Genomic DNA, 16,120 nt, shown 5'->3' on the forward strand with positions numbered 1-16,120 from the left:
AGGGACTCTGCCCGGTACCGGTATGAACAGCATTGTTGTATCTGGCGAGGTCCGGCAAAGGAGAGTAGGTCAGCCCAATTATCGTTGTGCTGGTTAACGTAGCAACGCAGGTACTGTTCCAGAATCCCATTCACCTTCTCTGTTTGCCCGTCTGTGGCCGCATGGAAGGCGGAAGACAACCCCAGTTCAACCCTCAGTAGCTTCATAAACTTCCACCAGAACCTGGAGACAATTTGGGGCCCCCGATCCGAGATGACCTTCCGAAGCGCCCCATGGAGTCTATACGCATGCGTGAGGAAGAGTCGGGCCAATTTCTGAGCAGCAGGGACCCCCCCACAGGGGACAAAGTGGGCCTGCTTGGAGAACAGATCCACTATCACCCAAACAATGGTTTCCCCCTTACTCGTGGGCAAGTCCGTGATAAAGTCCATTGAGATGGTCTGCCAAGGAGCCTCAGGGCTAGGTAGAGGTTGTAACAGCCCAGGCTGGCGACCCGGGACATGCTTGGCTGAGGCACACACAGGGCAGCCAGCGACATAATTTGCCACACCCTTGCGGAGGGAGGGCCACACAAGACCAAGTGTAAGGTCTTGACAAAGCCACAGTGGCCCACCGACTTGGCATTGTGACAACCCGCCAGCACTTTGGCACGCAGGCCGGCTGGAGCGTAGACCTTGTCCCCCTTCCACCAGAGGCTCCCCGCCCCGACAGGTCACCGAGAGGTCACCCGCCACCCGCTCCGAGAGGTCACTCTTGGGTACCGAAGACGCAAGGCTGCAAAGTTCTGCTTCCAGAAGCAGTGGAGTGAGCGGGGGACCGGAGGCAGTGCCTGGCTGCTGCGCTCGGCTACGCTGTGCCTGGAGGCAGAGTTGAGCGGGGGAGAAGACCGTGCTGACAGGACGTGGCTCAGCTGGAGCGGAGTCCAAGAGCTGGGATAGGGCGTCTGCCAGACAGTTGAAATTAAACCTAGCAAAAAAGTCAGCCCACCAGAGTTGTTTGGCGGTGAGCTTGCTGGGCGTTTTGAGGTAGGCCAGGTTCTTATGGTCAGTCCACACCTCGAAGTGGTGCTGGGCCCCCTCCAACCAATGTCTCCAGGTCACCAATGCCCTGCGGATGGCACAGGTTTCCTTGTTACCCACTGTCCAATTTAGTTCCAGGCCAGAAAACATATGGGACAAGTACGCACAAGCATGAAGCTTCCCATCCTCCCCCCTTTGAAGCAAAGCAGCCCCCAAAGGAACGTCCGAAGCGTCGACATGTAGAATAAACGGTTTGCTTGGGTCTGCGTGCACCAACACTGGTTCCAAGGTGAAGATCCCCTTGAGTACCTGGAATGCCTCCTGGCACTCCGCCGTCCAGGCAAGGGGTGACCCCGGCCTGGCCCCACCGGGCCTGGTACCTTTGGTGCAGAGAAGGTCAGTGAGGGGAAGGGCTACCCTGTAGAAGTTTGCAAACCCCAAAAAGGACTGTAGTTGCCTGCGTGTGCGTGGGGCCGGCCAGTCTACAACAGCCTGAACCTTGCTCGGGTCCATCTCAACCCCCCGCCCCGAGATGCGGTAGCCCAAAAAGTCCACCCGTTCCTGGTGGAACTCACATTTAGAAAGCTTGGCACTTGAGAGTTAAAATGTGGTATGAGGTGAAGCAGCACCTCGAACCAACTTGATGTGTGCCTGGGACGTTCTCAAGAATAGATCAACACATCATCTAAATAAACAACAACTCCCTTAAACAGCAGGTCACGGAGGGCCTCGTTGATGACGTTCATGAACACCCCAGGGGCCCCACTGAGGCTGAATGGCATCACAAGGTACTCGAACTGGCCTAAGGGGGTATTGAAAGCAGTGAGGTGTTCCTGTCCCTCAGTAATGCGGACCCAAAAATACGCCTCCCGCAAATCCAGTTTGGTGAATACCCTGTCATTGGAGAGGTGTCCCAACAAGTCTTTGATCAAGGGAAGGGGGTATTTATTTTTCAGGGACACTGCATTCAGGCCTCTCTAGTCCATACAGAGGCGGAGGGAGCCATCCTTTTTCTTGCAGAAAAGGACAGGGCCCCCCATGTGAGATTTGGAAGTTCTAATGAAGCCTCTTGCCAAGTTCTTGTCAACAAACTCCCGCAGTGCCGCCAGCTTGCGGGGGCTCATCTGATACAATTTCCCCTTCAGAAGTTGGGCCTCCGGGACCAGTTTGATTGAGCAGTCGGTGCTGCGGTGGGGTGGCAGGCGGTTGCACTCTGCCTCGTCAAAAGCCTTAGCAAGATCACGGTAGGGCCCCAAGAGGGCGGAGGCGCTTGTAGACATGGCACCATCAGGGAACCAGCCATAAAGCATACCGTCACTGGAATGGAGCAGGGAGGGGGCAGGCAGGCCGGGCCCAGGCGGGGAGCCCCATCAGGAGAGGAGGCCGGAGGGAGGCAAAGCGATATGTTCACGACCACCCTGATGTCTGATAGAGTGCAGTGGTGAGCTAACCAGGGCATGCCTAGCACTAGGGGGTAGCTGCCCAACTTGGCCACTACGAACTGCCGTTGCTCACTGTGCCCTGCAAATGATACAGCCACCGGCTCTGACTTGTGGGTGGAAAGGCCCCCTCCCCCAGTACAGTACCGTCCATCTGCTTGAACCGGAGCGGCCATTTCAGTTTAACAAGTCCAAGTGCTAATGCCGCCACCAAACCAGGGTGGATCAGGCACCTCGAGCAACCTAAGTCAATGAGGGCCTCGGCACAGGTCTGGGTCTGAGACCCCGGGAGGGAGAGAGTGACCCCTATGACTATGGGCTCGGTGGAGAAAACACTCACCCACTCCTTGGTGCCTGCAGGGACGACCTGGCCACCGGCGCTCCTTAAGCCAGGTTGTCGCAGTTTCCCGCTGGTGCACTGTAGTCCCAGGCGCCTGACGCCTCAGAGTCACTCCAGTCCCCAGATTGGGCAGCCAGGTTAAGGGCGGCTCTGGCTGTGGCGGAACCACTGGGAACCTTTCGTGGGGGTTCCCGGTTGCTGCAGTCCCTTGGGTCCGGAAGCAGCTGCTGGGGTGCAACGACCAGGGCAAGATGTGACAAGGTGGCCACCTTCTCCACAGTGCAGGCACAGGCTCAAGCGCCAACGGCGGCCGTGAGCGGATTCGGAGGGCCCCTCTCGTCTCTTCTCATTGTCCACAACCTTCTCTGGCATCTGGAGAGGCTGCCATTGAGCGCAGTTCCACCGGTATTCCGACTGCTCCACTTGCCGGATCCGCAACTCAGCGTCCCCCATCTGATCCATCCCATCAACATTTCAGGGTCGCCGTGGATCAGGGCCCATTGTAGTTAGTACCTTGGGGTGAAGAGCGTCCTTGAAGAGCTGGACCAGGACCAACTTAGGCCACCCACGCAAGCGGCTGGCTAACCTGCGGAAGTCAGCGGCGAACTCACTGACCGGGCGGTTCCCTTGCCAGAGGCACTGTAGTTCGCCCGAGCCTTCTCTTCTGCCAAAGGGTCCTCAAACCTCCGTTGTAGGGCCAGCAGGAACTGTTCTAGGTTGGAAAGATCTGGCACATCTTCTTCTACTAGTCCCACAAGCCAATTATCAGCCTCTCCCCGGAGCCAGGTCCCAATCTCGAACACTCTCTCCCGGTCCGAGTAGAAGCGGCTGCCGTGGACCTCCATGTACGAACCCACTTGGATTAAGAAAAAGGCAAGTTCGTCTGGGTTCCCATCAAAGTTCACCTTAAAACTTTTCTGAGGCCTCCCTTGGGACATGGGACCTTGTCGGTAGGTCGGAGTACTCCTCCCTGCAGTGACCAACCCGCCGCCCTGGTGGTAAGGACTGTGGTTCAGTGTAAGATCGGCCAGCTGCCCCCAGAGGGAGTGCAGTTCGGCTCTCAGTTCACCTTCTGCGTCGTCCCCTTCCACCCCCTCCTCAGTTGTGGAGGGCTCAAGGGCTGTTCTCTCCCTTTCTCGTTCGGCCATCAGGAAGGCAACTTGCTGCCGGAGGTCTGAAAGGTCAGATTGTAGCCGGTCCCTCTCCCGGGTGACCTCCTCTGTCCGGAGTTGCAGTGCCTCGTAAGCGCGCCGCTGCTTGTCTGCCTCGCGGTTCGATCCACTCCCCAGTGCTTGAGGTTTGGCTAGGAGTGTTGCCAGGCGCGCTCGTTCCCCATCCACATTTTCGTGGAGGGTGCCGACCCCCGTCTAGGATGAACAGCGGGGGATGTCTTGCCCGCTCGTTCAGGTGTAGGCCGCCTCACAGTCCCTTGTCCGGCTGGGGAGAGTCTGGGATAGCAGGCGTAGGTTTGTTCTCCTGATCCAGCCATGCTTATAGGAGGTCTGGGCGCATGGTAGAACAATAAGAGTGAGTTCCAGCACAATGTAAGGCTGAACACACTCAGAAAAAGCTAACTTTAGAAAAGGAACTTTATTGATTTATGTCGCCCTAACTACAGGGTGCTGGAACTGAGGATTCTTGTCCTCAGTTCCGGTATTTAAACTATTTACAAAGATAGACAGCAACCAATCAACTCTTCCCCTCCTCCCAGCTCCTGGTCTCCCATTGGTTCTGAAGCTCTGGTGGAATGTAGCTTCTCAGTTTGTTTTCCCGCACTTTTTGGGAAAAGGCACGAACCAGTGCATGTTGGGAGTTGCAGTCCTGACACTAATTAGACTCGCCTCTCAGGTGAACTATGAAAGCCAGAACAACATGCTACTTGTTGGCTGTATTTCTGATCACTTATCTTCCAGTGTTATACCTGCTACCTAGTGTCAACAATGGCCTTCTACTTTCTCCATCCGCCAAAAATAAATGTCGCATTAAAAATCACAATACTGAGAAACCAGTGGGAGAAAGTTTTTAATCTCCCAGAATGTTTGATTGATGGCCTGAGAGCTGGCAGTTCTTCTACAGATAAGGGAGATTGCAACACTGATTTATGGCAATTCCATAGGGTTTTCAAGGCAAGAGATCGTCAGAGGTGGTTTGCCACTGACTGCCTCTGCATGGGCTGAGAGAGAGAACTGTGACTGGTCCAAGGTCACCCAGAAAGATTCATGTAGAGGAGTGGGGAATCAAACCTGCCTCTCTTAATCACCAGACCGTGCTGGACTAGCTGTCTTCCAGATGCTAATTTCCTGCATTTCCTGCCTTTACGGGTATCTCCCAGCAATAATCTAGCTGATTACATTTCATATTGTATCTCTGCCTCCTGTGCACCACCCCTCCCCTCCCTCTGACCTGGATATAAGGGCTGGTAGGACATCTAGGAAGGGCAGCTATGAAGGCGATGGAAAAGATTCTGAATTGTAAGGATGTGTTACTGGCAATCAAGATCTAGTTAATTCATGCCATAGTATTCTCCATTCTATGTATAGGTGTGGATGTTGTACAATGAAGAAAACTGACAGGAAGAAAGTTGATTCCTTCAGGGGCGTAACGAGGCAAACTGTAGCCCTGGGCAAAACCTGAGTTGGATGCCCCCCACCCCCATGGTCGGCCACTCCACCACAACCAAATTATTTTTGCACCAGGACATTGGTGCATGCAGGGGGTGCATTTTTAGACATATCAGCACTAAAATTTCAGTGTATCATCAGGAGACTGTCCTTATGCTACCCCCCAAGTTTGGTGAGGTTTGCTTCAAGGACTCCAAAGTTGCAGACTTTTCGAAGGAGGTGCTTTATCCCCCATTACTTTTCCAATAGGAATGAATCCCAAAATTGAGTGCCCTATGCAGCCACTGTCACGGAGTTAGGTCAAAACTCCTTGGAATCAACCGGCTTGGCTGGGGGCTTTTGAATTCTGGCACAGAATTCATGTTCTCACGGACTGTAGTTCCCTGGTTGACTGTCTGCTTTTTTACAGCCACTCCAATCCTTGGTTTTCCATAATTGAACAAAAAATGGCCTCTATTGTCAGTGGATTCACTTTGCCCTTTGTCCTATTCAGAAGCTTATAGAAAATTAAAAGGTCAACTATTGGATAGAGAGTTCTCTACCCTAATCACCGCAGCCAAGAAAACATGCTCCCCCCTGTATTTTTCTCTCCCATTTGAACGAACCACTTGGCACACTACCTGTATTGCTTAATAAACCCTGCTCAAAGGAGAGCCATAATGCTTGCCAGGTTTAATGCTATGCCTTCTGCCTTGTTACATGGCATATTTAATAAGCAAGAAAAGGCTAAAAGATTGTGCCCATGTAATGATGGCTCAGTTGAATCTCTGGCCCACCGATTACTACACTGTCTCAGATTCAAGGAAATCCAAGTATGTGAATCTTACTCCTTTACATTTACCAGATCTCCCACGTTTGGGTAAAAGATTGCTACTTGTTGGACAAACCTGATCGCGCCCCTCTGTATGATAGGGACGGGCTTTCTCCTGGAAATTACTAAGCGCCAGTAGATTTCCTTCGAACTAACATTTATTTCCTGTATTGTATATGTGCTTTTTAATCCCGTTTTTATTATTGTTGTACTGTTGTCCCATGCCAATAAAGGCTTGCAATGGGGAGCTAATAGGTGATGGGCTTTACAGTTTGCGGAGGGTCCGCAGCATGGCCCCCCAGAACCAAGCTGCACCAAACCTGGGGGGTGTATCATCGGGGCAGTCTCCTGATGAGACTCTGAGGGTTACGAGACTGTGCCTTCAGATATGTGCCCGCCCCCCACGGCCTGCAACCCCGCGGCACTGACAGCAATACAGAAACTCTCAATGCAGAACAAAGATTCTTGGGCAAAATTTCTGGGATGTTCCTGAAGGAGTTGCATTTTTTTGGATTTATTGGCCCCAAAATTTCAGGGTATCCTCTGGAAACTGTCCTGATGGGCCCCCCCCCCCCCCAAGTTTGGTGCAGTTTGGTTTAGGGGGTCCAAAGTTATGGACCCTCAAAGGGGGTACCCCATCCCACATTCTTTGCTAAGGAGATGGGGGCTACCCTTTTGAGGGTCCATAACTCTGGACCCCCTGAACCAAACTGCAACAAACCTTGGGGGTGCCATCATGACAGTCTCCAGATGATACCCAGCTAATTTTGGAACTGATCGTTATCAAAAAGAATACCCCCTGCAAGAACATCCCAAAATTTGCCCAAGAATCTTTGTTCTGCATTGAGTGATGGGAATTGTAGTCCATAACATCTGGAGTGCCAAAGGTTTGCCACCACGGGCCTAGGCCTTCAAAAACCTTAATGCGGCTCTGCACAGGGGGCGGGGGGATGGATAAAATCTGCCATGAGGTTACCCAACGCATAAAACACACAAAGGCTAGGGGGTATGCTAGAGCAGTGATGGCAAGCGTTTTTGAGACCGAGTGCTCAAATTGCAACCCAAAACCAACTTATTCATCGCAAAGTGCCAATACAGCAATTTAACCTGAATACTGAGGTTTTAGTTTAAAAAAAATGGTTGGCTCCAAGGCGCGCATTACTCAGGAGTAAGCTTGGTGAAGCAACTGTGCAACACTTTGAACGGGTGAATCAGGACCCTAGGAGGGTTTACTCAGAAGCAAGCCCCATTGCCAGCAACTGAGCTTACTCCCAGGTAAAGGATCGTGTTCTTCCCATGAAAAGTTCTTCCCATGAAAATCAGTGGAGTTTAACAGTGCTTAACAGGGTTATCTACACTGCTTCCCCAAAACTAGGTCTTAGGTTTAATGCTGAAATAATTACACCATTATCACACTGGAGGCCTGGCGGGGGAAGGGTGTGGGGGGAAAGTAAAGTAAAACTTTCGCTTTCCGAAACCCAATAACCCCCCCCCCCCACACACACACACAATAGAAGTAAAAAGGCATTCAAGGAAGGCAATCCTAAGAAAGAATGCTGTGCGAGGGGTGGGATAACTTCAGGAAAGCGAAGTTGGTGGAGGAGCCATCTGATCTGTGTTTTTTTCTTCACATGTCATCACAGCACTTGACTTTCCACAAAAATGCAACTGGAACAGAAAAATAAAAGCAGTTCTAGCAAAGACCTTGGTGTGCTTTTAAAAAAATCCTAAATGCATCTCGGTTCCTCCACCCTAGGCTTGATCTGCCCAGGCGATCGGCAAAAAACTTGGGTGTGAGCATTTCCCCGGTGTTTGGAAAGGCACATGTTTGGTTTGTTCAACCCCTCGAGCAGCAGCCGCCAGCCTGCTCCAGCAGGAACGGCATGCACCCGCCGCTCTGCCCTGTGCTGCTCCAGCGCCTCCGCCCCACCTGCTCGAGCGGGGGCCAGCCTGCTCTAGCCTCCAGCAAGTCTTGAGTGCACCATTCTGCGCCTCTCTAGCATCTCTGCCTCCTCTGCCCCTCCCCCCTCGGGCAGCAGCCACCCAGAGCATAGGCACCAGGCCCGCCAGCTGAGTCCTCCCTGCTCGCCGCGGTGCGCGCACATCGTACCCAGTGGCCCAGGCCAGCCTAGATGTGTGTGTGTGTGTGTGTGTGTGTGTGTTATTTTCTGCCCCCCACACGACAAACTCTGTGTGTGCGTGCCCACAGAGAGGACTCAGAGTGCCACCTCTGGTATAGTGTGCCATAGTTCACCACCACTGTCCTAGAGGCTACAGAGTCTTGGCAAGACATGGTAAGACTCTTTTTACTCCATTAAAGTACAGAGGAGTGAAAGGGAAGAGGTTGCAGATCACCATTTGAGGTTATTTCCAATCAGGGAAGGAAATGTCCCACCCATCTTTCACAAAGTAAAGACTAGAGCACATGTGTCAAACTCACAGCCCACGGGCCACATCTGGCCCTTCATACAATTCTAACCCGTGTAACACACACTTAAAATCCCATTGTCTGGCCCCAACCCCAGAAGTCGGTTTGGTGGGTGTGCTCAGGAGCCTGCTGTGAGCAGCTTAGCATTTGAAAAGCAGGGAGAACGTATTTGCATGCAAAATTTGCAAGCAACACTCACTCCTCCCCAAATGTGCAGACCCAAAAGGGGGAGGAAAGTCATCTCCTCGCAATTGGCCAATTGCAAATACAAAGGAGCCCCAGCCCTGGCTCCTTTGAATCTAACCCTTGCAAAAAAGGGGGCCGGTCTACCTGTGAGTTATAGCTCTCCAAGCCAAACGAAGGGTGAGCCCTCCTCTTTCCCCCCCACCCAAAACTGGCAAATTCCCCGAGTCCGGCAGCATCTCTTTGTGGGCAGAAGTTGGTGTGTCTTTTTTTGCCCCACTCCGCCCGGTGCTTTGCATGAATTTTTTGCAAGAGCTGCCCCGATCTCTTGGTCATGCGTTGGGTGAGGCAACCGAGCAGGAGGGGCAGATGGGAGGTCCAGATTCAGCTTTGCACCAGGGAAGTCCTGCTCTGATTTCTATGCATACCTGCAGGGTAGGCTGCCATGTGGGATGAACAGAAGCTACTGCAAAATGAGGAAGGAAACCTCCTGGCTTACCTTGCAAGGTGGGAAAACGCGTTGCCAGCTCCCGACTGGACATTCCTGGAGATATGAGGTGAAGCCTGGGGAGGAACTTTAGCAGCCACTATCTGGTGTAGCCCCCCCCCCCCTCCTTGGGGAAATGTATCTGTCTTGCCTGGAGATCAGCTGTAATTCTGGGAGATCTCCTGGCCTCATCTGGACATTGGCCTGAAGCAGAGGCGTAGCTGGGCAAAGCTGCACCCAGGGTGGCCTCCACATTTTCAGCCCCCCCACGGGTCCCCGTGTCGCACCCTGCACCCCCTGCATCACCACTTATCTTATCCTGCAGGAATGATGGTGCATGGGGATGGCTGCTGCGCAGGGGCCCACGGGGAGGGGGCAGAAAACGAGGAGGCCGCCATCCCCCCTCTATCCCATGAAGCAGCAGGCGGCTGCCTTCTCTGTCCGGCAGAGGAGGTTTGCAGGGCACCACTGCCACCACCTCTCTGCCCAAAGGAGCAGTAGGTGGCTGCCTTCTCCGTGGGGCAGAGGGGTTTCGTATGCCTGGTGCTGCTGGCTCGAGCAGTGCGAGCCAGCAGCACTAGGCAGGCTGCCGCTGCCACGGTCTCCTCTTTGCCCAATGGAGCAGGCGGCTACCTTCTCCGTGGGGCAGTGGGGGTTTGCATGCATGGCACTGCTGGCTCGCACGGCAGCAGGCAGGCCGCCGCCCCCTCTCTGTCCAACGGAGCAGGTGGCTGCCTTCTCCGTGGGGCAGTGGGGTTTCGTATGCCAGGTGCTGCTGGCTCGAGCAGTGCGAGCCAGCAGCACTAGGCAGGCTGCCGCTGCCACGGTCTCCTCTCTGCCCAATGGAGCAGTAGGTGGCTGCCTTCTCCGTGGGGCAGTGGGGGTTTGCATGCATGGCACTGCTGGCTCGCACGGCAGCAGGCAGGCCGCCGCCCCCTCTCTGTCCAACGGAGCAGGTGGCTGCCTTCTCCGTGGGGCAGAGGGGTTTTGTATGCCAGGTGCTGCTGGCTCGAGCAGTGCGAGCCAGCAGCACTAGGCAGGCTGCCGCTGCCACGGTCTCCTCTCTGCCCAATGGAGCAGTAGGTGGCTGCCTTCTCCGTGGGGCAGTGGGGGTTTGCATGCATGGCACTGCTGGCTCGCACGGCAGCAGGCAGGCCGCCGCCCCCTCTCTGTCCAGCAGAGCGGGTGGCTGCGCTTCTCACGTGGGGCGGTGGGGTTGCACTGGCAATATGCCAGGTGCTGCCCGGCTGGAATTGCAGTCGCGAGCGACGCCAGCACAAGGCGAACTACGCGCCGCTACGCCCATACGCCCCGCCCAATGGAGCAGGCATCTGCCTTCTCCATGAGGCAGTGGGGGTTTGCAGTGCCTGGCGCTGCCGGCTCGCAAAGCACGGGAGCTGGCAGCACCAAGCAGGCCGCCGCCGCCGCCCCCCTTCTGCTCAATGGAGCAGGCAGCTACCTTCTCCGTGGGGCAGAGGGAGTTTGTATGCCTGGTGCTGCTGGCTGGCTCGCGCAGTGCATGAGCCAGCAGCACTAGGCAGGTTGCCATTGCTGCTATCTCTGCCCAACGGAGCAGGCGGTTGCCTTCTTCGCAGGGCAAAGGGGTTTTTCATGCCTGGTGAGCTGGCAGCACCAAACAGGCCACCGTCACCATCCCCTCTCTGCCCAACGGATCAGGTGGCTGCCTTCTCCATGGGGCAGAGGGGTTTGTCATGCCTGGCAATAAATGTTTATCCTGTTCGGCCCACAACCTAAAGTGTGTTTTGAGCTCTGGCCCCCTGTGCAATTGAGTTTGACACCCCTGGACTAGAGGATTCCAGCTGCTTCCACACAGTTATAGAGTAACTCCCAATAACATGACTACGTGTCTAGTAGCACTAAATATTCTTGGAGGTTTCTGGTGCTAATGTGGAAACTCTCCGTGCCACTAGGAACTTCCACAAATGCCACATGCTGCATCCTGGTCAACTGCAGAGAAAAAAGTAATACACTCACAAGAAAGCACTTTAAAGAAGGAAAACTGAATACCTTTGAATACTTTGGGATTTGAAGGATTCGTCACATGGCAGCTGGCACAGCTGTGGAGAGGACAGCGGAAGCCTCTGTTCTCGAAGACCGTCAGGCGGAATTTTTTCACGCAGGTTTCATGGTAAAATTTCCCGCAGTGGGAAACTATGCAGCGTTTCACTTCTGATTTTTTCTCTTTGCACACAAAACACTTGTGAACACCTAGTAAAAAATTAAAAAGGGAGACGAATAAAAGTCAGATTAATTTCTTATAGATAATAACACCAAGAATCAAAACACTTCCGTTATTAACGTTTAGTAAAAGCCAGTCAACAAAGGAGTAGCCACAGCTTTCGCTTCAAGATCTTTTATCCTCATGCTGCTGTCCGTATCACTGTATACGCATACCTCCCTCTTCTGACTGAGCATTCACTTCTTGCTAGAGATCACAGAGAATACTCGTGTTGCAAATACACCTCAGGTCCGAAAATGGCACACAGCTCCTTTTCTGTCGTTCTGTGATCCATTATTTTAACCACTCCACCCTCTAATCATCTGTTCCTCTTCCTCTACCACTGTCACCTTTTCCTTTTAAAAAAATTGCATTATATGCTCGTGTATGGCTTAGCTTTTTTTTCAGCACATTTTTTAATGCTGAAAAAAGCTAACTTACTTATATTCGAATTAAACTATACTCAAGTATATATGGTATTTATATACAACTGTATGTGCCCTAGTCTGTGCTGATAACCTCACACCAGCTATAGCTGAAGCTCTGCTTGGACATACACATGATGAGGAATCCAGTTTTGAAGGATTTTAACTCTTGTGTTTTAGCTTGGTTGCTGGTTGAGCTAAGGCATTGTTGATACCATATTGTTTTTGTTGACCCTCTTCCATTTATAGAGCTAGTTTACTGTATTTCTTTGAAATAAATGTTCAAAAACATTTAACCTACTGATGCCTTAATTAATGTAATTTTATTGGTATCTATTTTTATTTTTGAAATTTATCAGTAGCTGCTGCATTTCCCACCCTAGGCTTATACTCGAGTCAAGAAGTTTTCTCAGTTTTTTGTGGTAAAATTAGGTGCCTTGGCTTATATTCAGGTCAGCTTATACTCGAGTATATATGGTAATTGCTGCCTTTTAATGACCCGACTAATGTTAAAGATACTTTGAGGTACAGACTTTTGCATAGCTGAAACTGGAATAGTGCTGGGTGAATTCCAGTTTCAGAAATAAGCTGTGTCTTCACTTCTAAAAAAGCAAGGTCGGAAAGCCAGCCAAGGAGCAGGTGTAAGATTTGGTCAGCGATTGCAAGAAGAGTAGAGCTCATATATTAAACAAGCAAGTACCACAACTCTCTCTGGCCATCAAAGTGAAAGTGGTCAACCAAAGCCTGTCCAAGTCACTGCTCAGCAAGGCCGGGCTAGATGCACATTTTTTAAAAAATTCACACAGGACTTGGCTATGCTTTTTTGTGGAACTCAGGAACCTCAAAAACATAGCGTTTTAGGAGCTCATCTGTGTGCCCTGCCTCAATTCAGTCTCTCTGCCATGCAGTTAGACCAAACTACACATTTCAGCTTATTATATTCCAATCCAGGGACATCTGGGTGTGTCTCGGGGGCAAAGAACACCTTTAGGCATGAGGTCAGCAGGAGTTTTTCAAGGGAGAGAATTCTGTGGTTACCCTACGTGGGAGGGCAATGTCACACTCAGCTCCTGTGGTGAAGGCCCCTCGAGCACAAAATGCTATAGCAAGAGCCAGACTGCCCTTGTTCTTCATTCATCTCCCAGGTAAGAAGGTTTTTGTGACTAGAGGCCAACCAGAGACATCGCAGTACACGCCTTGAGATATTGTAAATTTTTGCAACCTCTCAGCTGAGGAGAAAGGGTTGGGTACTCTGCATGGTCCAGGAATTTACCTGGCCATTTACCTGGCTACCTTCAGGTCATGACAGTTTTTCTTAGGTGCTCTCCAAGGTCATGCAGAGTCTGACCTCTTACACAATACCTGCCAGGAAATCCCAGTTTAGACTGTGGTTGTCTACACAAGGTCCTGACTTAGCAAAGTTCTTCCAGGTTGTGGGAACAACTCCCTGGGAAGAATCACTCTGGAGCCTAAGACTAGGAACACCTGGGGGCCTACCACATGTCGCGGGTGGTACCAAGATTCAAGGGGTCAGGGATCAACTGTGAACATTCCAGCTCTTTCTTTCTTTCTTTCTTTCTTTCTTTCTTTCTTTCTTTCTTTCTTTCTTTCTTTCTTTCTTTCTTTCTTTCTTTCTTTCTTTCTTTCTTTCTTTCTCTCTCTCTCTCTCTCTTATATTTATATACCGCCCTCCCCCGGAGGGCTCTTCTAACGTCATTCACTCTTCCCAAGAAACCACAAGAGATAATACCAAACAAGAAGATCATCTGAGCTTACCAAGAGGCAAGCAACATCTTATCTTTCTTCCTAGGGTTCAGAATTCTTCACACAGCTAACCATCTTCCTAGTCCATCATAGATTTCCTGAATTCCTTTATGCTTCAGCGAGAAGACTAGAGGTTCCAAAAAAGGGAAAATTTCTGTCCTAACATTCAGATCTGCATTGGGTCCTTATTCTAAGGTGGGCTCACAACACAGATAAGCAAGTTCAAATCCATGCAACCAGAAAGATTACTGGGAGACCTTGGCACAGTCATTCTCTCCAAGCCAACAGCATTTCCCAGGAATATTTGTCAATAAAATGGTAGAGGAAGGAAAGAGGAAAAATGTAATAACAAAATGATGATCTAGAACAGCCAGTGTCACTAACACATGATAAACAGGGATTTGCTTTTAAGGGAAGTCTTTGTGCTGATGCAGCTATCAAAGTGGCCCTTTCTACTTCATAGGGGACTGATCAATCCATAAAACATTTCTTAGGTTCACCTGGAAATGGCTGTGTGCGCAAATAAGGGAGATTGACTGATCTAAGTATTTCCATAAAGAAATTTGCAATCAACCTTACAGGTGCTAAGTACACTGACTACATTAGTAAAACCAGCAGAAGTGTTAACAGTGAACAAGTCTGTGGAAAACTGACCTCTACGCCAACCCATAAAGAGAAGTACAAGTTCTGGAAAAAGTCAGGTGGTAGGCTATCATCTTGACCAATGCAGGAGGGGACCATGACGAGGTGGCAGAACATCTGCTTGGCATACTGAAGGTCTAAGGTTCAATCCCCGGCAACTCCAATTAGGGTGATTCCGCACAGCACATTACCAGCAGAGCTCGACTTGTGTTTAACTCGTGTAGTCCACACACCCACAGGTTTCGACACAAGTCCAACTCTCCTTCGACCCGCCTGAGCGGGATCTTCTCGACCCTGCTTGGAGGGAGTACTTTTTTGTGAACTCACGTCGAGCTCACGCTTCTGCGGACAGTCTGAGCTCAACTCGACTCTCCAGCCAATCGCGTTGTTCCTGTCTCTGCCCAATCAGGGCTTAGTTTCCCTTTAACCAATTACAGCACGCTTTCGGCCAGCCAATCCATGTGTCGACCATTATGAAGAGCAATGTGGTACAGCCCGGAGGCTAAGCGATGGCGTCAAAAGCAAGCATCCAGCAGGGCCAGTCAGTGAATTAAACTGCCCGGCAGGCGGAGAAATACTTTAAAAAATGATTTTGGATAGAAACGGCGACAGCAAACAAACGTTCGCTCAATAAACTGTAGGGGCGGCCCAGCTTTCCAAAAACAATGCATCCTTAGGCAAGGATGTAAGAAAAAGGGGGGGGGGAGGAGAAAAGGACAGAATTGGGGGCGAAGGAGCGGATTAAGGACAGAGCCCTCAGCCCAGCGGATGCAAACGAGACTTGCTTCCAAATATCCCTGCTACAAAGACCAAGCATATGCAGAGAGCATAAATTTTTTGGGGGGGAGGGGGGAATGAATAGAAAAAAAAGACAATGCAAAGGACAATAAACTCGGAAAAGACTAAAGGGGGTCTTGGCTTGGAAGCCGAGAGGAGTTGGGAAATATCTCAAGGGAACCCAGGGTGGGGAGAGGACGCTGCCTGTCAACTCCGAACGGCAGTGCAGTTTGAATCCTGGGTGGGGGTAGGGCCAGAAGTCACTCCGAGGCGTGCAGCTTCTTTAGGAATTGCTTTCTCGGCAAGTCCCATCCCAGGTTTCCTTGGAAAGCGACTTGCAACTGCCCCCCTTCCCCCAGCGCCCCCTCCCCAACATCTCATAACTCTCCGGCGGCTGCAAGCCTTTGGGGGTCCCGTTTTATCTGCAAGGAGTCCAGAACAGAAGTTCTACTGGGGTTTACTTCCGAGTAAACACGGTTCCGACTGGGGTTCACGTCAGCCAAAATTGCCCCCATCCCCCAATTGACTTGACACTCAGGCGATTTCTCCTGTGTTCTCCCTCCTCCCTTCACAGTTTTAACAATTTTTTTCTGGTAGACTGGCTAAGATCGTTTTTAGGATCTTCCGGGTGATTTAACCTGGCAGCTGCTTAAACTCCGCAGTGGAAGCTGCCCAAAGTTATTAGCATAAAAAACGGCCCTGTTTCTCTCCCAGGCTGACAGGCGGAAGGGATTGGGGCTGATCTGGAGGTCAGGAGGTGAGAGAGAATGGCTGGAGGATTATTATTCCAGAAGGGATAGTTGACTTGGAACAGGCAGCAGTACTGGGAAGTACTAAGAAATACTGAATTGTGACATTTATTTGCAAGAGGATCAGAGGATCCATGTGCAGGGAGGCTTGGTGGGGAGGGGGAGTCGGTGAAAGGTAACCAGTCGGGGAAGAGGA

The 16,120-nt window shown here is 51.4% G+C and overlaps 2 protein-coding genes across 3 annotated transcripts in view; both read right to left on the reverse strand.

Moving 5' to 3' along the window:
* NSD2 (nuclear receptor binding SET domain protein 2) overlaps window positions 1-16,120 on the reverse strand; it is a 115,334-nt gene that overhangs the window by 26,018 nt on the left and 73,196 nt on the right. For both annotated transcript variants that reach the window (XM_048502668.1, XM_048502667.1), the window contains one exon: window positions 11,357-11,557. In XM_048502668.1, coding sequence (XP_048358625.1) covers window positions 11,357-11,557 — 201 coding nt within the window. The remainder of the gene's footprint in view (window positions 1-11,356; window positions 11,558-16,120) is intronic.
* Window positions 9,455-11,334, reverse strand: LOC125436084. The gene is made up of 2 exons (XM_048502698.1): window positions 10,619-11,334; window positions 9,455-10,375 (listed from the first exon to the last, which is right to left on the reverse strand). Exons 1-2 carry the CDS (start codon window positions 10,875-10,877, stop codon window positions 9,906-9,908), a joined length of 729 nt encoding a protein of 242 aa, XP_048358655.1. The 5' UTR covers window positions 10,878-11,334; the 3' UTR covers window positions 9,455-9,905.

The sequence above is a fragment of the Sphaerodactylus townsendi genome, linkage group LG07, assembly GCF_021028975.2.
Source record: "Sphaerodactylus townsendi isolate TG3544 linkage group LG07, MPM_Stown_v2.3, whole genome shotgun sequence".
In the NCBI taxonomy this organism is placed as follows: domain Eukaryota; kingdom Metazoa; phylum Chordata; class Lepidosauria; order Squamata; family Sphaerodactylidae; genus Sphaerodactylus; species Sphaerodactylus townsendi.